Genomic DNA, 21,662 nt, shown 5'->3' with positions numbered 1-21,662 from the left:
AACTCTTTGCATGGCATGGGAAAATGACTGTGGCTTGAGATCAGGCACATTTCTTGCATTTGTTCAAAGCAATGTTACATATTACAGTTCAGAGCATTTTAGTAAGTTAGGCAAAACACATTTCCAATAGTTATCAAAGCTGCCAGAAGCAACCAGATTAGTCAGATTACTGAGAATTGCAGTTCTCCAAATGAATACGTCGCCATTTTACTACCATAAAATAAGGGGGAAAACAGAAACACGTTCTCGTGTGACACGGGGAATATATTTTACATACCTAATTGGTTGCCTGGGTTTTCTTTTTTTTGCCCCCCCCCTTTCTTTCCCACTCTCTTTTTAATCAAAACAATCCATTAACATATTTTCCAAATGTAATACTTTAAGTGGACCACATTCCTAATTGCATGGATTTTAGCAACTCCCCCACTCCCCCAAATTGCGAATACAGATTTAAAGCCATTTAATGCCAGATCAACACATATCTGTTCTGGTGAATATATATTAAGGACGGGGTGTTACTTGGGATTCTATACCCCGGAGGTAACCCATTAGGGAGAGAACAGATTTACCTGCAGAACTTCAGGAAGAGTAATAGATAAAAAATTTTACTCATTTGATTACACAGAACTTTTTTTTCCCAGTTGTCACTTTGAGAACTTCTCGTAGATATACTCGTAACTAAGCCACTTTAAGGGAACAAAATCAGACTGGTAACATGCACTCCCGAGTTGAAGTGTCCCCCATGCATTCCATGCACCGTGCTTAAAGAAAGTTGCCAGCCAGCCTGTGCGTGACCTCCCGTCCACAGCAGCCTGGCAGCCATTAGGACAGAGTTGTTTTCTTAAATTATACAAACCTCCAACATTAAATTGCTATGTCTGACATAAATATTATCCCCTTCTACTCTCAAGGAATTCTTCTGTGAAATTAAATCACACACAGGGGGAAAAGGCAAATAAACATAAGTGTATCAGTCGACAAGCACCAAAAATGACCCAGAGTTGGCTAGTCCAAGACATTAACATAAAAGTGGAATAAAAAATCTTAAGAACCTAAAGTCACAACAAGCAAAACCCACAGATCATCCCCGAAGTGCATCACACACCCTCCCTCCCACCCCACACACACACACACCATAAGAATGGTGCACAGCAGCCACTAGGTATTTAATTCAGGGGGAATAAATATCCACCTCCTCCAGCTGTGTCTTCTCTTCTTTCCTCTTCACCTGAAAGTCATACAGCAAATGGCCAGAAAGAAGGGGGTGGGGGTAGTCGTAGCAACTCTACATTGGTGCACAGAAGCTGTATTGGAACTGAAATGGTGAACCGATTACCAACCTTTACTGTTTGGCCCTCAGAAGATGCAGAACATTAAGCCACTTTGGTCTTTCTTCACCTACATTGTTGCACAAATGGTGGAACTAGGCCTTTTTGCAAAGATGGAATGGAAAATGGAAGCTTCACTCCTTCTCAGTCCCTAGATTATGTGCTCCTTTTGAATGTTTTTACTCAGAAATGAAAATATGAGAGTGTAAAAATGGCATAATTCCATCTGTCCTCATTGGAAAGGTCTAGAGCAACGAGTGATGAGGGCAAAGTATAATGATGTAAAAATTTCGTTTTCACTTTGTATCGGGGACAAATATTCACCCTGTTATTGAGTTCTTTAACATAGATTTCTTTCCTTGGGAAGAAAACTGGCTTATTTTGCTACTTGCATGCTAAAATTGTACTTAAAAAAACTCCTATTTTATAGCCACTTTTCTTTCATAAAATTCTTTAAATAAGAATACTTTTTAATGTTGGACACTTCTCAGTCTCTAGTGACCCAAGAAAAGGAAAAAAAAAACCAAAAACCTGTAAATCTAAACTAACTCATGAAGATAAAAAGTACAGCATATGGAATCTAACTCATGGAGATAAAGCACAGCATAGGGAATATCATCGATAATACTCAAGTAATGTCATATGGTGACAGATGGGGACTAAGTAACATACAGAACCGTCAAATCATTGTTATACACCTGAAACTAATGGAACACTGTATGTCAATACATAAATTAATGTATTAAATAAATAAAATTTTAAAAATTTAAATAAATAAATAAATAAAAACAGAAATGACTACCGACTTCAAGGAAAGGCATAGCAAGAAACAAAAATAATGATTCGGAGACCGAAAGACAGCAGTTTAACCCTTACATGTTAATTACAGCAGGATCATATATATTCCTTCTCTTCCTAACTGGAATGATAGTGTCAAATCTGAGAGTTCAAAATGCTTTTTTTTTTTCTTTTCTTCAAACCATTCAAGTATTTTTGAAGTAAGCAGGGAGTCCAGAGAATCTTTTTATCCCAAGGGAAATAGACAGAGCTACCCAACAACCTATTAAGGATCATCTTCCAATTCCTTCGTCAATATTTAATTCTCTACAATGCCAATCTGTGGCATTCTTCAGGTAACCTTTAAGAATAGTGGTTTCTCCCACTATGCCTAATCATAGCATTACCTTTACAGTCTTCTTCAAGTGTGCTCTAAATTTTTGTGGTCTACTCTGTGGACAGTACCCACAGGACATGAGACACTAAGTCTTCAGACCACATTTAGCTAAACAAAAACATACCGCACACGTTAGTACTAACCTAGTAGTGCAGTGGTAGCCCTATAAAGGGATAAAAATCCTCAAACCAGACACCTAATTTTAAATAAAAGGACGCTAAGAAGCCCAACCTTAAGGCTAATCGTCTGAATTTTCAAAGAGCTGTGTTTCATTCTTCATATGTATTTCTTCAAAAGAAACTAGTATCTTCCTTACAAATACTTGACAGTTGACCCTTTCATAGAACTACATGATTTAGTGTTAAAACAATGACCACGACAACAAAAACTAACCGAAATTCATCTGGTTCCCAAACGGTACAATAATAGGGAGACAGGGAATTTCTGAGATTAGGCCTATAAATGTCAGGAGTAAAAGGTTACAGATACATCCTCATAAATGCAAGAAGAACGAGCTTGGCTTTCTAAAGAGAAATAACAATGCTAAGGAGTTGTACTAAAACACATCAGTGACAGTTATGTCCACTGTGTCCTAAGTTCTACATCAAAACAGCTTCCACCCTAAAGGAACAGCACTGATATCTGCAAAACAAACAGACCCCATTATGGATTGTTAAGGGGAACACAGGTTTCCTTCTTTTTTACATTTAAAACATTTTTTACAAAGACCGAGCATGGTCTAGATATTTACAAAATCATCCTATCATAACTTTGCTCTCAACTTAGAACGTGTGGACCTGGTCTATGGAAATCAGTGGAGGGCACGTGCTTATTTACATGTATTTCTCATGCACTAAAACACTGTATGTGAAAATGTGTGGCTCATACTACTTTGAGGGTAATCGGTGGTGAAATTTATGCACATGTTTACACTCTACATTATGAAGACATAAAATGAGGTGTAGTTTTGTTGGCCCCACAAACTCAAGCTTATGTAGGAGTGCCAGCAACTGCTTCCTCTTCCTCTGTTTTGTCATTCACGTCACAGTCATAAGAAACATTAAAGGAAGTGGCTTTAGCCTCCAGATAGCAGAGGGACAGAGCCAGAGGAAGGGAAAAGGTGAGAGAAAAAGGCACTGACTGAGAAGCAGAGAGAAGTAGTCCAAAGATAAGGATGAGGGAAGGAAGGAATGAAGGGGAGGTAATAGGAATGTAGTGCTGGACATCAGTGGGGAGGAAGGAGACCCAGACTTTGGGGAGGCTGGGGAAAGCAAGATAACCGTCTTCATCGAGAAGGGAGGGGAAGCTAGGCGGAAAGCACTTGCAGAACCTGAAGGAAAAGTACCCAAATTCAGAATCTCTGTGGTCAGCCTCTTTTAGAGGCTTCTCACGGGTGGGAGGACAGTCAGGCTGAGGGGGGGCTGCAACAGGAGCCAAGACAGAATCGAGGGTGGGCACTTCACAGTCCCCCTGCTCTGACGGTTCATCTGTGGAAGGGAGCTCTAAGCTGTCGAGTGTGACCTCGTCGGCCTCCCCAAAGGGGTCTTCCTCCGAAATGTCTGAAAGCAAGTCCATTTCGGGGACTGGCAACAGGTTTGGGGAAAGAGATGAAACACAGCAAATGAGTGGTGAAGGTGGGCATATGGAAACAGGCTATTCTCAGGAGCAAACCCATGATGGAATTGAGAAATGAACACAATGGATATGTTCAAAGGAGAAACAGAGGCAAGAGAGAAAAAGAAGAAATGGGTAGTTAGTGAAAACTTGTACTCTGAATTAGGGATTGTTATCAACACAGCAGAGCTAGAACATGAATTACATGATCCACTTTTAAGAGAAAAACTGGACTACTTTTATCACATAAAATTTATAGGTATAGACCGATTTCATTATTATTCTCTGACTGGTTGCAAAGAGATCCAATGAAACTCAAATAACATTCTTACTTTTAAATCTGGTTGCATTTAAATCAATGCTTCAAAGCACTGGCAAAAAGACCAGCGCACCTCGTCATTTGTTGAACATAAGCAGAATTTCCTTTGGAATTTAAAGTAACTTTTTAAAAATAACTATGTGCATCAAATTAAGTAGGCAAAAGGGTACTGAGACTCTGAATCCCTGAGCTCTTTGGTTTCAGATGTAAGCAGTCACTCTCCTGGGTGCCTCATTAGCATAATCCTAAAAGATTCCGACAACTTTACATTAGTTGAAGGATATTTTGTTGGTCAGAACTTGTTATTTTTAACTGAATGACTTTCAACCAAATAATTTTTTTGGTATGACAGTCACAAGTACTTTAACACAGGTATTCGGGGGACATGATGGCACGGTGCTCCTTGGGGGCATTAGGGCTCACATGGTCCCCGAACCCTGCTCTATGTAGACAGGTGGTCAGCGCAGGAATTCCTGAGCCACTGGCAGCTACTAGTAGGTTCTTTTTACATTTATGTTGCAGGTCATTAACATTTTCAAAAGTTAAAATTTAGAAAGCATTATAAAATCGATAGCAGAATTTCCTTTTCGTGTTCACTTCCAATGTTCTCTATAAAAAAGTTGCTTTGTGTAGACACAGAAAAGAGATCTGATGAACTCAAAGCCTCTTCAAATCAACCTCTAAGAGACTTCACGTGCCCAAGGGAAGAAGGGATCATAAAATAGTGACAAATTTGAAAACACAACACAGGCTACTTCTCCACTCCCTACGGAGTGTGCCCCAACACACCACTTTCTCATTCACTATTCACCAGTCACCCTTTGCTTAAGAATTTCTTCATCATCAGCTAGAGATGAATGAAAAATAACATTTTTCATAAAGACCTTCTTTGTTCATTTCAAAAAAAAAATTCAACTCAGCATAATTAAAATACCCAACACAGGTTACGCTTTCAAATTTACAAACAAATATACATTTCAGATCACCACAGCTTTTATAATTTAGGGATTTAACTAAATAGGATGATTGTGAAGACAGTCACAAATACTAGGCCACTAAATTACTTGCTTGCACCAATATAAATTACATTGAGATATTTTGCTTTAAACAACAATCAGAAAAACGCTAGAGAGACTGCTCAGACCATCAGGAGCCTACATGTGCCTGAAAATGGGGAACTTTTATCAGCAGAGAACATACATAGACTAATTTTAAACGATACCTGAGTTCTGAAACAACAAATGTAACAGCCTCTAGTCTAAGTACACATTTAAAATCACATGTTCTACTAATTTACCATACCTTTCCTTCAACGAATTGCACATGTGGGACTTTAGTCGGGCTCCTGAGGTCCCTTCTGCCATCCCCATCCTGTACCATGGCGGTGCTGACAGCTCCGGGGCCATATGCTGAAACCTCCCCAGCAGGGCCAGGAAAATCCTTCATAAGACTTTCATCAACAACACCAACTGGAGCTAGTGAAGAAAGACCATTTGGAATACTTTAGGACACTGAAATGCTCAAAGTTTATGGAATTGCCCCCTCTTACACAGATGAACAGGCAGCATGTAGACATTAACAGGAACAGGAACATTGCTTGAGCTCTGAAAATTCCAACATATCAAATTCATTTTTAAATTTTTACCAAATTCTAAACATATTCTGAATTTTTACCCATGAAACTACACCAGGCTCTCCAATCAGACTTTGGAAGGCTTGAGTCTGATCATGGAATTGGCCAGTAGGAGGAGCTCTAAGACCAGGTGAGACAGAGTTGGGCACTGTGTCAAAATCCCAAAGTGAGGAATATTTTAATTCTCTAAGGCCTCTTTGATCTTTCCTAAACTTATTTCTAAATCTATTTATTGCAACAAACAATTATCTAGAGATTGAAATGATTTGCTTCAAATTATGTTTTCAGAATTCTTCCATAAAGGAAGCGTTAATTTGTGTATCATTCAAAATTATGACAAGACAGCAAAAGTCCATTTTACAAATTAACTTCTGTGCTTATTTTTAATAGTTTTCATTTTTCTAACCTCCCTCCTGAATGCCTCAATTTGACCTACAATAAATCCAATCCGACCCCCTGCCTCAGCAAACCTGGCCCTCGTGTGCTTTTCCTTCATTCCTCCTGCACATGAGCAGGGACATATATTGTGCTGCAATTTCTGCCATATGGCAGGTCAACCCAGGACGGCATCACATTTCAACAAATGCAAGTGAGTAGCAGCGACAAAGCCTCTACCCATCTGTAGCTTTTTCCCCAACCCCCACCCACTGAGGTTATTTCACCTGTATGAAAAGTGCTTGACTGACATGGTGAGGTTTGCATTGGTTCTATGCCCCAGAAAAGGGCAGTAAACATGAGGCCTTTAGGCTGCAAGCTCTTGGAGGGCAATGGGTGTGATCCACCATATTGAACTGGGGAGGCATCAAGCACCTGTAATCTGTGTATCACAAGAAATGTCTTGGCCCACACCCTTCATGTGCCCTGTCCAAACCTTGCACCTTCCCTAGCCTTGCCTTTTTCACCAGATACCACACTTATACTTGTACCCAGTTACCCAAGCCACAAACCTTGAAGTCTCTGCCTTTATCCCTTACGACCATCAAGTCCAGCTGAATTTAAATGTGGCCAGTTCTCCCTCTTCCTATTTTACTAACCAGGTCACTTATAAGACTTTGACAGCCCTTAAGGACTCACACTTTTGAAAGCCCACACCAAATCTTACATTAAGTATAATTATTTTCGTTTTTTTTAACTTTTCAAAAGACTTCAGTAATTTTCCCTCAGAAAATACAGGCTATGAGTAGCTCTTTTAACTTATGATTTCTAAGCACCCAATACACACACTCAGAAATTATTGAAAAATGGGAAACTGACCTAGAAATGGTTTTAGATGTAATGACATGGAAATTTTAATGAATATGAAAGTTACATAATGAAACTGGAAAAATATTTTGCATGCTTTTAAAGACATTAATTTCAGGGTGCCTGGGTGGCTCAGTTGGTTAAGCATCCGACTCATGATTTCAACTCAGGTCATGATCTCATGGTTCATGGGATGAGCCCTGTGTCAGGCTCCTTGCTAACAGCACGGAGCCTGCTTGGGATTCTCTCTCTCTCCTGCTCTCTCTGCCCTTCCTGTGCTCGCATACGGTCTCTCTCAAAATAAATTAAAACATTAAAAAAATAAAAATTTATTAATTTCACTATGCAGGGGGGTGGGTTGTTTGTGTTGTTTTTTGCATTTTGAAGCAAAATAACTTTTTAGGTCTCAAACACTTGTAGAATCCTGAGGAGCCTGTAGGCCCCAGGCACTGAGCTTATGGTGCCAAATGGCTAAATGGCCTACTCTCACCCAAGACAAGATCACTAGTGCTCTCACCTGGAGTATTCCTAACCAGTCTGCCTCTTCCTCTCTTGTCCTATCAATCATTCTCGACATTGCACTAAGTGATTTTTTTAAAGAGGTAACATCATGTGGTGGGGGGCAGGGGTAGGGAGTAACACGGCGCACTTACATGCCTGCAGAACTGCACACACATGTATGTAATGCACACACACACCCTTCAGTAGCACTAGAATCAAAACCATATTCTTCTCCATGGCCTGTGAGGCCTTGCATGAACTGTTTGCAGCCTCTCTCTCCCCTCATTTACTAAAGCTCTAACTAGCCTTCCTTCTGTTCCTGGACTGTATTAAGCTCTCCCTAATCTTATAACCTTCAGCCCTGATGCTCCTGCTACCTGGAATGCTTTACTGCTCTACTCCTGGCTAGCTCCCCCTCATCCTTCACGTCTCAACCCAAATGGGTCTTCGCCAGATGGGCCTTCTTCTCCCATGACCCAATCCAAGGTAGTGTCCTGCTTATTGTATTCCCCATTTTCAGGAAGTCGTTGTCTCCCTCACTCTCACATGCATCTTGGTTGTTCTCTTAAATGACTGACTTGCCTCCTTTTTGGCTTGATTTTCCAATCTCGGAATCACACTGTTCTAAAAAAGTTTTAGAGTTTTATTTTAATGCTTGACCTTAGACATCATGTTGATTTTTAGCTTGTATGTAATCACTGGACGATTTATTTCAATCTGTCAAAACTTCAAGTGAGAAATATTTATGTACCTAAACTAGTCTAGCCTGACTTAAAAACTAAGTAGCAAAAAGAAAATACAACGCAGGTCAACAACAGCAGATAAAAGGTGTACTGACGGGGAGTGGTGGCAAAAAAGAAAGCTCAGTACCAGGTTACGGCCTAGCTTTGCTTTGGGAGGGAAAAGGGGAGACCAAAAGCCCTAACCAAATAGTTCACTGGCTCGTCATGTATTGGCATGAAAAGCCTTCTATTTTTCACAATAACACAATAATCCTTTTGATCACTTGCCCATCTGATGAATGACAGTGTCCAAAACACAAAAGGAAAAATAATGGATCACTGTGCATGTTTGCTGCTCTTACTTGTACAAATCATTGTTTTCAGATACAGACCTACTATAACCCTCTGCACTAACTGCTCACACAAGATGGTGGGCTTCCTTGAGCACAGTTTATAGATCTCACAACAGTGGTTCACTGCTCTTTCTTAACTCTAAAATTTGCAATATAAGAGTTATAAAGTCTCACAGTTTAAAACAAAGGCTGAAACAGACAGTATTCCAGAAAGGGGAATGACTTCTCTCAGGGCATTAACCAACACTGATTATAGGTTATTCAGCACTTATACAAATTCTCTGTGGCAAGGGGCAAGGCTTGTGAAATAGTTCCACGAGCAGGCACATTTGTCACATTTACTTGAAAAAAAGCGTTCAGTTGTTGACGAGCTAAAAGATACACGGACAGCTATCACACATCAAAATCTCAATAAATTTAAATCACTACATTTGGAAATACGGATAGTTATTTGAACCACAGTTTATGACCGCCTTGCCTATTTGTAGTCTTGAAACTGTATGGGAGATTCTCCAGAATCAAGATTGAATAACTACATAGACAAATGCCCACCAACAAATCCTTGGAAGTATCTCTGTATGTCTGCCTGGATCTGTTCTCCAAGTTTATTCTGGGAAAAGTAGATCAAGGCCAAGGGGTGTCAATCCATTTAGGAGAGAGCATTTTTAGAACCAGACCTATAAATTCTGAGAATGGATGGCTGCCAGAGAGAAGTGGGTCAGGGGATGGGGAAAAAAGGGTGGAGGGGAGTGGGAGACACAGACAGGATTCTGGTTATAGAATAAGTCATGGTGATAAAAGGTACAGAATACAAAATACAGTCAATGATACTGTGATAGCTTTCTATAGTGACAGATAGTAGCTACATTCGTGGGGAATCACTATATTGTATATCTGAAATGTATATCTGAAATTGATGTGACATTGTTAGATCAACTAGATTAAAAAAAACAGCAAGTATACATATGAAAAAGCATTTTTATCTATTAGCAGATCTGTTTTAGCTACTTAAAATAAAAGTTGCTCTAGTTCATATGTCAGAAAAATGTAATAAGAAAGGTTTTCTATGATCAACAGCAGTAAAACACATTTCTTTTTAATGTTTATTTTTGAGAGAGACAGAGAGAGAGAGAGAAAGAGAGAGAGAGAGAGAAAGAGAGAGTGGGGTAGGGGTAGAGAGAGAGGGAGACACAGAATCTGAAGCAGGCTCCAGGCTCCGAGCTGTCAACACAGGGCCTGATGTGGGGCTCGAACTCACAAACCGCCAGATCATGACCTGAGCCGAAGTTGGACTCTTAACCGACTGAACCACCCAGGCGCCCCAGTAATAAAACAAAATTTTAAATTTACTATTACTATTTTTACATAGGTTTTGAGATTAATCAACCAAAAAATGTTGGAAAACTACTTTCTGGGAGAAAGTCACCACATCAATTGGTTTCTTCTAGGCAAAAAGTAAAATGAAGTTCTTTATAAAACATTCATCCTAACATAAAAGGGGCACCTGGGTGGCTCAGTCAGTTGAGCGTCCATCTCTTGATTTCAGCTTGGGTCTTGATCTCACAGTTCGTGGGTTCAAGCCCTGCATCGGGCTCCATGCTGGCAGCACGAGGCCTGCTTGGGACTCTCTCTGTCTCTTTCAGCTCTTTTATAGAAAACCGACTATTTACCCAAAATTAGGTTAATAGAATACATATATGAAGGGAAGGAATGTCAATTTATTTCCATACATAAAATATATAAAACTGCAAACCTGTAGCTAATAAGAATTCTAACAAAAAATATACAAATTTATACATAACCTCCCCCCACTTCGCTGAAAGAACTAACGATTATACTGTATTTCCTTTCTTTTTTGTTAAAACACTACATTTAAATTAATCCTTGGAAGTGGTAGTTGCTTTCTCATATGCTAAGAAGTTTGGTAAGCTTTAGTAAGAGTTTTTAACTCATAAAATCAGAATATTTTAAAGTTCTTTTAAATAAGGTTCCTATGTTAGCATACCAAACCCTTTCAAATTCCACTTTTGCCATTAATTAACAAGTTCAAGAAATTAAGACACATAAAACACATCATAATTAAGTCAGATCAGTAACCATGTATTTGTCCAACATCTTACCCATGATGATTCTTAATATTTGTGTGCACTGACAGTACAAAGAAAATTAGGTTCAGAATGACAGCTTGAAAACACTATAAAACTCTTCTTGTGAATATAAGAAATATTATTTTATTTACTCAGAGAAAATAGCTATCCTTCCAGGACATTTCTGAGGACCTCATTAACTAGATCAACACTTTCTGATCCCACTGGATCAGAGAAAGATTAACGGAATACAAACTATCACAAATGTGTTTACCTCCATCTAGACTCCTGGAGACCCGTTTGCTAGAGGTACGCTCAAAGTGTGGCGCTGGCCTGTCAATGAGGGTGCTTGCCTGGCGGGTCTGGGCTTGGGTGCGGCCGCTGTAGCGGAATTTGGACCCCAGGGTCAGGAACTTGGCCTTTGGTGGCTGCTCTGGAGACACAAGCCTGTAGGGGGAAACAAAAGAAACAAAAAGGAGACTTTATGAATTTTCTTTTTTAAAAAGATGACAGAAGTTTACATTTTATCTCATTTTACTAAGATTCCTCAAACTACACAACAAAAAGCTGCCTAAACTTTCTAATGAAAAAGAACATCATTTATAAACCCTCTTACATACAGAGCTTTAGGATAGTGATTAAGATGACTAAATCCACATTCGTGTATTCATGAATAATGTATTTTTCTCAACCTGAGCAAAAGAGCAGCTGTTCTCAGTGTATATCAAAGGATATTTATTTGTATTAGCTTAAATCATTTATATAAACACATATGTCTGAATTCTTGCTCCGAGCTATAAGTGCCAAGAGGCGATCCATTACCATTAGTAATTCTCAATATTTATGTCTATTTCCCATGGGAAAGAACATCCAACTCAGGAATCCATTCCATCAAGTGATGCTTTCCCATGAAGAACATCACACACAGTAGATCTGTAGAAATGACTTATATCCTTTCTTACCAGCACAATTTCATTGTTTAAACCCTGGATTTGTAACAAATGAAGTCAAATTTTCTTGATGTCAAATACTCCCAGACTTATGCAAAAGTACGTTTTTAGTAAATAAGTCAGTCTTGTCTGGCAGACAACTGGAATGGTCTCACTTTCATGGTCTAATCAAGAGTTGGCAAAACGTCTTAAAAAAATAATCTTAGCACTCTTATACCATTTATTAAATGAGAAGACTTTAGTTGATAATTCCAGAATATGAGCTCCATAAAATTTTTCCTTTCATTCTCCAAAGAGTGATTTCTTAAATTTTTAAGATTTTTAAATACTTAAAAATACATTTCAAGTATTTTTAGAACTTCTACGCAAAAAAAAAAAAATTTTTTTAAGACATCCATCATCTTCTGCTTAAAAGCAACAAAGAGAGATTCAAGCAAGGTAAAGCTACTTGTAATAACACAAGAGGCGATTCTCCATCAACACAGGATTCTCACTGACATTAACCCAGAAAAACTATATCTCAGAATTAAATTGAGAAGAGAAGAGCCAGGACACTCTGGCTGTCATGGTGTTAATCTATTCACATAAGGTAGCAAATGAGTTTCTTAAAAACTTCCACCTTCGGCCAATAGATTTTCAAAGGAGACACCAATGCTGCTGCTAAGAATACACTCTGATGAGGGCCAGTGCCTCAACCTGTACTTTGGGAAAAGTTGTATATTCGTAAATTAGAATTCTGAAATACTAGAAATATAGACCAGAATTCTTATTTGTGCTCTCTATTCTTTTTCTCTAACAGCTGAGGAATTAAATATCTCAGCCTCCTGATCATGAATCATAGAAGCAGGTGAGAAATGTGGTCACTTGCGATGCGCTATCTCCCGATGAGCTATGACAGGGTTTCCCTACCTAGCAATCCAGTTAAATAGGGATCGAAGAACACTCTGTAAGAAAGCAATGATCTATAGAAAAAAAGGGTCACTAGCAAGCTCATCACCACAGTAAGAAATATTCATCCTTGAAAAAAACAAGATGGCTAAATCACCTCTTTATCATTTATTCATGAAGTACACTCTATAGTTAATGGAAGAGCAACCAGAGGAAAAAAGCAGTATTTCTAAAGAATACTTCAAAGGGGAAATATGCATTGGTGACCCAAAAGAAACTACCCACCTCACCCCAATTTTTAAACTAAAGACAACAAGTATTGGCAAGGATGTGGAGAAACTGGGACCTTTGCACATTGTTGGTGGGAATGCAAAATGGGGCAGAAGTTATGAAATGTGAGATGGAAGTTCCTCAAAATTCTAAAAATAGAATTACCACATGACCCAACTAATCCTGCTTCTGGGTATTTATCAAAAATAACCTCAAGTCAAGATTTTGAAGAGAAATTAGTAGTATTCCCATGTTCATTTCAGCACTATTCATAATAGCAAAGATGTGGTAAAAACCTAAATATCCACTGGCAGGTGAATGGGTAAGGAAAATGTGGTATCTACATAGAGCGGAATGCTATTCAGCCTTATGAAAGAAAAAAAAAAAAAAAAAAGGAAATTCTGCACACAATACACAACAACATGGATGGGCCTTGAGGACGTTATGCACAAGTGAAAAGGCCAGATACAGAAAGACAAGGACTGCATGATTCCACTTCCACCAGGTACCCAGAACAGCCAAATTCATAGATTCAGACTGGACTGGTGGCTACTGGGGGCTGCAAGGAGAGCGAAATGGGGAGTTACCAGTCACTGGGCATGAAGTTTCAGTGAAGATGAAAAAGCTCTAGAGATCTGCACAGCACTGTGCCCACAGTCAATAATCCATCATACACGTGAAGGTGAAAAGGATAGATCTCATGTGAAGGTATCTTACCCAATGAAGTAGATTTAAAAAAAAAAAAAAAAAAAAAGACAGGAGATAAAGAGAAGAGTGAGGCTGGAGGCACCTGGCACCCATCTGTAGGCTCACCTCAGTGAATGGCATCTCTCAACCAAAGGCCACATCTTCCTAGAATGAGGAGCCTCACACAGGGATTTACTGGGATCTCCCATTTCCAGTTCCAGTCACTGCTCCCCACCCCCAGCAGAGGTGACACCCCTTTAGGCACAGTGGTGCTTATCAAACATTGTTAAACCCTTCTCAAATTAAAAAAAAATTGAAACTAGAAACAGGATACCTGCTTGTGTGAATTCTGAAAAATTGTACAGGATACATAAAGAGATCTTTTTAAAGATTTCATTTTCCTCTCCTATAAAATTAACTGAACTCACAAAGAAAGAAGATCAAGAGACTTCAGTCTTCAGAAAACAATTTTAAAGAAAATTAAGAAAACTTCCATCAGTGTTTTCTGACTTTCTGGGTATTAGTTTATTTTATATAACTTCACACAGGATCTGTGCTAGGTCCCATATAGAGCAGATGCTCAATAAATACAGACCAGATCACGAGACAGAATCCCACTGTCACCATTTCCTAGAGGGCACCTGAATTTAAGTAGCCAGAAAATCCAAAGACATGTCTGTCTATCCATTTTTCAGAATTCTCTTTCTTAGTATTACACAGTCACAGCATTTAAGAATAGCTTTTGAATTCTCTTATGCCAGGATATTGGAGGAGGGAAGTTGGGCTATAAGTTCTAGAACTTCTGACACACTGAGAGAACTACTGATTAATATTTCAGTCTTAGTTTCATAAACATAAAACAATCCCACTGCTACAAAAAATGCTTTGTAAAATGACATTGTTTTATTTTTTCCCCAGTTACGAAAGTGGGCTCTCATTTATATACACTAGGGGCGGCGGGGGGGTGGGGGGTTGCTGGGTGGCTCAGTCAGTTAAACATCTAACTTTGGCTCAGGTCATAATTTTGCGGTTCGTCAGTTCGAGCCCCTTGTCAGTGTGCTGACAGCTCGGAGCCTAGAGCTGCTTTGGATTCTGTGTCTCCCTCTCTCTCTGCCCCTCCCTCCCCCCCCCCCCCCCCCCCCCCCGGTCTGGCTCTCTGTCTCTCTCTCTCTCGCTTTCTCTCAAAAATAAACATTAATTTTTTTTATATAGACTGGGATATGTTACCAGCTAAATATCTAAGTCCAGGTGAGGAGAATTCTATACAACCGTATTTCTTTCTTTGGTCTAATTTGTTTTTCTTTAAGGTAATAATAGATGATTGGTTCCCATTTAAATGCATATCAGAATAATTATCCACTTAACGCATTTTGTAAAACAATACTTAAAGAAATAATTCAAGATATACAAGGCAAACATTTTAAAAACAGATATGTGTACCAATGTAAAATCAGGAAAGTCATTAACTAAAGTATTATTTTATTTATTTCAACTTGAGATAAAACACTTCCCTGCCCAAGTGGCACCAGTGACCAAATACACAAAGTATTAGCTTACAGATTAATTTTCTGATAACAAAGAAATCCTTAAGTAATGAAGCTGCAATTAAATAGAAACAAATATCAAGACAAAAATGGACTGAACATAGACATTTACTAGCTTTTTCTAAAAGAACATTTTTGGTGACTTAAGTCAACGGCAATGCAAATAAATTTTCTACGGAAACGTAGGCCAAGCAAAATATTTCAAGATCGCTTAACAATTATTTCCTTTTGATATTACTTTTATTTACTACCTCAGACCCCACCTTCATAAAAATAACATCAAAAGGGAAGGGAAAACAAGATACAAACAGAGAGGGCGGCATACCATAAGAGACTCTTAAATACAAAGAACAGACTGTGGGTTACGGGAGGGGCGGTGGGTGGGGGGATGGGCTAAATGGGTGACAGGGATCAAGGAGGGCACTTGTTGGGATGAGCACTGGGCGTCATATGTTAACTAACTTGAATTTAAATAAATCACTATAAGACATCATTTCACTTTTGGGAATTTAAAAGCCATAAGCAAGGAACTAATTATCCTATAGCTTTAAAGGTCCTGAGCAAGATGACCTAATGACACATCACAAAAGAAATTAACTTTCACATACTTTACTGCTCAAGAAGCATGGTAACAATTTTATAAAAAATCCTCCCATTACAAGTCAGGTATTAATGGTTTTTCACCCATGAAAAATAAAGGAAATTTTAAGACAAACCCACACACATCACTTACTGCAGTCAATCATACCGTTAATAACAAAGCTCTCTATGAAGCGGCTGATGACACTAATTCACTTGGAATTAATCTGGATCTACAATCCCAAATTTAAATGAGAGTTTAATGCCAAGCTGCAAGAACCTCGTGTTAATCCTGTTTACACGCCGCCGCCACCACCACCACCACCACCACCACAAAGCACTGAGGGGAAAAAAAAAAACAAAAAAACAAAACAAAAAAAAGAAGGAAACATGGGGCGCCTGGGTGGCGCAGTCGGTTAAGCGTCCGACTTCAGCCAGGTCACGATCTCGCGGTCCGTGAGTTCGAGCCCCTCGTCGGGCTCTGGGCTGATGGCTCGGAGCCTGGAGCCTGTTTCCGATTCTGTGTCTCCCTCTCTCTCTGCCCCTCCCCCGTTCATGCTCTGTCTCTCTCTGTCCCAAAAATAAATAAAAAAACGTTGGGGAAAAAAAAAAAATTTAAAAAAAAAAAAAAAAGAAGGAAACATGTCCACTGTAAACACAACCAGGAAGTACAGCAGAGTGGGAACACTTATGGGCACTGAGAGCCACAGGGCTTGGCTCGGACTTCCATCTCCACCCGTGACTGTCTACAGGGACACAGTCATGTTTCTTAACTTCTGTTTCTCAGCTTTTCTGAGTGTAAAGTGAAGATTACAACAATGTACATATTAAAAGAATTAATCTATGTAAAGCACTTAGAACAGAGACAGGCTCTATCAAACACTCAAGGAGGAATAGCGACTTTTTATCATGTTCTTGTGCTACTAACATTAGTCTGGCTGAGTGGCTATCAATCAATAGAAAGATCTGGTTTTTTTAATGGCTTCAATCTGAAGCCAGTTTAGTTTTCTAAAGAAATCATTGGCATCTTTTGTGATAAACTTAAACAGAACAAAATCCAGATTTGATTCGAGGCACTCTATAGGCAAATTATGATTTGCCCTGTTTTAGATACATTGCTTCCTATCATGTGTAAGCAAAGTTACATAAGTTTAAAGATATAAAAATGCTTTTGTCAACCATTATCTCCAAAGTCTGCAGGTGCAAACTGGTCTACTTTTAAACCAGAGTCGTGGTATGTTAGCAAAAATGGAGGGAGGGACCTGAGGCGTCGCACGGCTAACAGACACCTCAGAAACGCCTGCTGCAAGGATACCAGAGAGGGGGGCGCCTGGATGGCTCAAGTGGGTTAAGTGTCTGACTTTGAACCATGATCTCACAGTTCATGAGTTTGAGCCCCATGTTGGGCTCTCCACTGTCAGCCCAGAATCTGCTTCGGATCCTCTGTCCCCCTCCCTCTCGGCCCCTCCCTTGGGCACTCGTTCTCTCAAAAATAAACAAACATTTAACAAAATTAAAAATAAATAAAAAAGAAGAATACCAGAGGAAGGACCAGCATAGAGGTGACCAGTGTGGGCTCTAGAATCACAGAGCCAGGTCCCCAGCTCTGTGCAGGTGCTTGGCCCCATGCTCCTTACTGGGCACCCAGCTCTGAGCCACTTTCTCCCTGGGGGTGAGGAATAAATGACACGGTACAATGTAAAGCAAGTGGTTCTGTGTCTGACAACAATATTTGCTCAATGAACGCAGCACGTGTCGTTTCTGAGACAATTACTGTTTCCATTATCATTACCTGACAGGGAAGCCTGCTATGTGTCCTGCCTTGACTGTGTCATTTAGCTCATTAATATCATCTACTAGTTTTATTTGAGGCAGACTCCGGTTGTCTGGAGTAGAAATGTGCCATGGCTACCAGGAGGAACTTATAAGCTTTTCAAAGATTTATGTGACCAGTGTAACTGTGTCAGATGGATTCAAGTGTATTTTAGGAGTTACATTTCTCTAAAACGAGTCTGTTTGACAACATATCTGTTGTCAAGACTGCTCTATTTAACCGGAAAGAGTCACTTGTACCACCTAATAATTCACCTTAAAAACAGTACACTGTGGTACCAAACCAAGAATAAGGATGATAATGATGGGGATGATGATGATAAACGTTATTACATACCGGAAGTAGTTCTACATGTGTTCCATGTGTGTTTTCTCACAGGCTTTTCAAAGCAACCCTATAAGGTAGGGACTATTATTACCAGCACACAGATGATGAAAGGGAGACTCAAAGGTGGTAACTTACCCACAGTCACACACCCAGTATGTGGTAGCAAAGCAAGAGCCCAAAGCAAAAACTGTAAAGATGAAGGGTCTAGACACGTAGCTCTATAGACTGCAGGAACAGGACGGAGGAAATGGGAGGAAAATGATCAACAAAGTGCTCCTTGCTAAGAAGAGTAACATAGAGGGGTGCCTGGGTGACTCAGTCAGTTAAGTGTCAGACTTTGGCTCAGGTCATGATCTCACGGTTCGTGAGTTTGAGCCCCGTGTCAGGCTCTCTGCTGTCAGTGCAGAGCCTTCATCAGATCCTCTGTTCGCCCCTCTCTGTTCCTTCCCTGCTTATGCACTCTCAAAAATAAACATTAAAAAAAAAAAGAAGAAGAAGAGTAATGTAGAAATACGCCCTTGAAGAAGTACAAAGGAGATGGGACCCAAGCTAAAGACAGTTAGGGGGTCTAAGGAGATCTGGTTTTCTCACTTGTCCGTTTGTGTTGGTTTTTAAAGGAACACGATGTGGACACATTTGCCGGCCAAAGAGGAAGTCAAAGGCATTCGTACCTTTGACATACATAACATACAAAGCACGATCCTATGTGAGGAATCAAATGAAGGATCAAGACTTCCATAGGGAATGACTATTTTTTCCCTTGAGACAGAACAGGAAGGGAAGAATGAACAAGAAGAAGAGGGGAATGCTACATAATCTGGGGCTGAAGAGTTTTGAAAAACGGTACAGGAAACCGAGAATGCTCATGACTACAGCTTCTACAATCAGTGCCCCACCCAGCAGAGGGCATCTGAGCAGAGAGGCCGGGGTTCCCAGGGGCTCCAGAAGACCAGGAATATTTTAACAGGAAAGGAGGTAAAAGCACTGCCTGGTAGCTCTGAGGGTCCGGCTGACACAAGAAAGAATCTATCTGTAAAGGCACTAATCTGGAGTTGCGCAATTTTCCCTTACAAAAAGCGAGTGCGTCCACCGGGACGGCTGTGCTGTTTAAGGCAGAGCTCTACAGCACTGGTATAGAAGTGGGGAGGTCGAGACACAGAGACCAGCAGGCTGATGGGCACAAAAGGCAAGTGGTTAGAACCTCCCGACAAAGTAGCAAAGGGACAGACCCCAGGGTTTTGGCTGGCTGGGGAAAGAAATTAAACAGGAGAGAGCTGGTAAGAACAACTAAATGAAGCCAATGGTGAACGATGCTGGCAAGAGAATGGCAGTTGGGTTTGAAGAATGCGCTTCTAGAAGGGAAGGCATTTGTAGTCAGAAAGTGGAGTCCGGGACCACTGTAGAAGCAGACCAGCTGTGAGTGATAACGAGGCACGGCCAAGGAGATCTGGCACCGAGGAGAAGCAAAGAATCATAAAATAGGGTGTTGCCTCATCTGCCCCTGTATCCACAACCACCACTTAATACGTACAGGGTACCAATAGCTGTTCTCATTAAGTCTAAGCTGTATCATTAAAATTACCTGTAGAAAGTATGATGTTCCACGCACACTTTCCATAGCCTTTTTGCTGCCCGATGGTTTGGCAGTTTGAATCCGATGGTGCTCTCAAATTGTTCGAGCTAGAATAAATCAATAAGGTAAATCAGTAAGATAAAGGAGTTGGTTAGAAGCTACTGAAATCATGAATTCAGATGTTTCCGTGAGGGGTAACTCTTCTTGAAGAAAGGAGATACTAGTATGTATATCCAGTATGATTATACAAAATGGATTCTTCATAGAACTCAATACTAGTTTCTGTGAAAACCAAGTACAACTGCTGACTTTAACCAATGTCCACAACTCACCCTACCACCTTATCAGTTGATTCAACAACAACAAAACGGGCCCCCACTATGTAGCAGGCACTTACAACTTTCTCTTTTCTGTTAAAGGTGTGGCTCTTACCTTTTTAGCAACATGGATATACATGCAGGTTGATTATTAAGAACTCTGACCTTTTTTGCCATGAAAAAATAAGGAATAGTGCATTTTATTACAATTCACTGGGGAAAAAATGAAGTCAGCTGACAGCCATAAAGAAGAACACTGACCGAAGCTGTTTAGATATGCCCAGGCCTACGTGACACTGCTTACCTCTGCTGGCCTAACTTTAATGTAGAAGTTACTGCGCTTATAGGAAATTTTCAAGATTTTCGGCCAAGCAAAACGATTGATTCTCAGTCTGTCTTTGTAAATGAGAAGCCCGTTAGCGCACACACCCAGCTTGATGTCCACGCCTTCCGAGTCCTGCCAAGTAGAAGCCATTTGACTGTGGTTAGAGCTGTCCAAGTTTCATGGGTCAGGAAGCTCATCATCTCCCCCCCCCCCACCCCCTTAAACCATGACCCGGAACGCCAATGTAACAGGTTGGTATTTAAATATCAGTGACAGTACGTGAGTTAATAGAAACAGTAGGGCACGCAACACATCTTCAATCTCTTATCTCCTAGGATCAAAATTCGATTTGTCAAAGAGTTATAGCCACCTGACTACAGGACACAATATTCTCCAAAAGGCATAATTTCTGTGTTCCCAAGCTTGCCTGCAAGAGCTGCTGGGGAAAAAGGGAAAGAGAGCTCAATTTAGACATCCTGAAGAGACAGGGTTTTCCTGGAGGCTATCCCAATCCTTGGGGACACCCTGTCAGCCCACCTTAAGGTGCATTCAGACATTTTACTTTAGGCAAATTTATTTCAGATGGGCTATGCTAACTAATGGCTGTTAAAATTACGCCTCTATTTGGCAAAACACCAATCCCTCACAGAAAATTTCTCTTTGAATCTCTGAATTCTTCCGAGTAATTTTTCAATAACTCAGAGTGCTGACATCCAGTCCCCGTTATAGCATTCCCATGGCTGGCATTTCAATGGACTGCAAACTAGTCTTGAATTTACGCAAACTGTTTTCCCTCCCCAGCATTTTAACTTGGAATAGATGACAATTTACAATAATCACAAGCCTAAAGGATTTTTAAAAACCAAATAAATTTACAGATAAAAGTGACATAGTGTCTCCTCACATTTCAAGTAATATTGAGGACCCAATACTCAAAATACACAGATCACTGACTTTCAAGGAAGAACTGGATCGCATTCACGACATATAAAATTGAAAACATTATTCAGAGACATTCATATTTTCAGAAATCACTTATGATATGGAACAAATTCTCACCAAGCCTGCTGAAACAAACACCATATTTAATCTAAGTCTCAATTCAATGAGAATGCAACATTTCGACTACCTTGTTACTGAATCATCTAGAACAAGTCGTATTACTTTTTTAAAAATAGAAGTATAGTACTAAGTCACTGATGCCAATTGCTTTCTCTGCTGCCACACTTGAATAACTCATATGTACAGGTAAAATGACATTAGACAATCCCAGCAGGTTTAAAAAATTTAATCTATAGGGTGCTTTATTCACCCAAATCTGGCAGCCCCAATTCTCTCTAGGAACAGAGAAAAAAAGCTGGGATGAATCCGGCACAGGTGCCCAAGCAACTTGGC

General features: G+C 39.9%; 1 protein-coding gene across 32 annotated transcripts in view; it reads right to left on the bottom strand.

Moving 5' to 3' along the window:
* The window catches only part of EPB41L2 (erythrocyte membrane protein band 4.1 like 2), a 218,554-nt gene that overhangs the window by 36,785 nt on the left and 160,107 nt on the right, over nt 1-21,662 (bottom strand). For 21 of the 32 annotated variants that reach the window (XR_002072821.2, XR_002072820.2, XM_019420591.2 and 18 more), the window contains 5 exons: nt 20,247-20,399; nt 19,635-19,732; nt 11,248-11,420; nt 5,738-5,910; nt 857-919 (listed from right to left, as the gene is read on the bottom strand). Coding sequence is in view for 30 of the 32 variants with exons in the window: in XM_019420591.2 (XP_019276136.1) it covers nt 857-919; nt 5,738-5,910; nt 11,248-11,420; nt 19,635-19,732; nt 20,247-20,399 (660 nt within the window). In the remaining 2 variants the exon portion in view is untranslated. Of the gene's footprint in view, nt 1-856; nt 920-2,258; nt 4,156-5,737; nt 5,911-11,247; nt 11,421-19,634; nt 19,733-20,246; nt 20,400-21,662 lie in introns of those variants that run through there. The other 11 variants (XM_019420590.2, XM_019420600.2, XM_019420598.2 and 8 more) reach the window with 2 other exon arrangements.

This window comes from Panthera pardus, unplaced genomic scaffold, assembly GCF_024362965.1.
Source record: "Panthera pardus isolate Hobbes unplaced genomic scaffold, ASM2436296v1 HiC_scaffold_17, whole genome shotgun sequence".
Lineage (NCBI taxonomy): Eukaryota > Metazoa > Chordata > Mammalia > Carnivora > Felidae > Panthera > Panthera pardus.
Note: the sequence above shows the minus strand (reverse complement) of the source record. Positions and strands in the feature narration are given on the sequence as shown.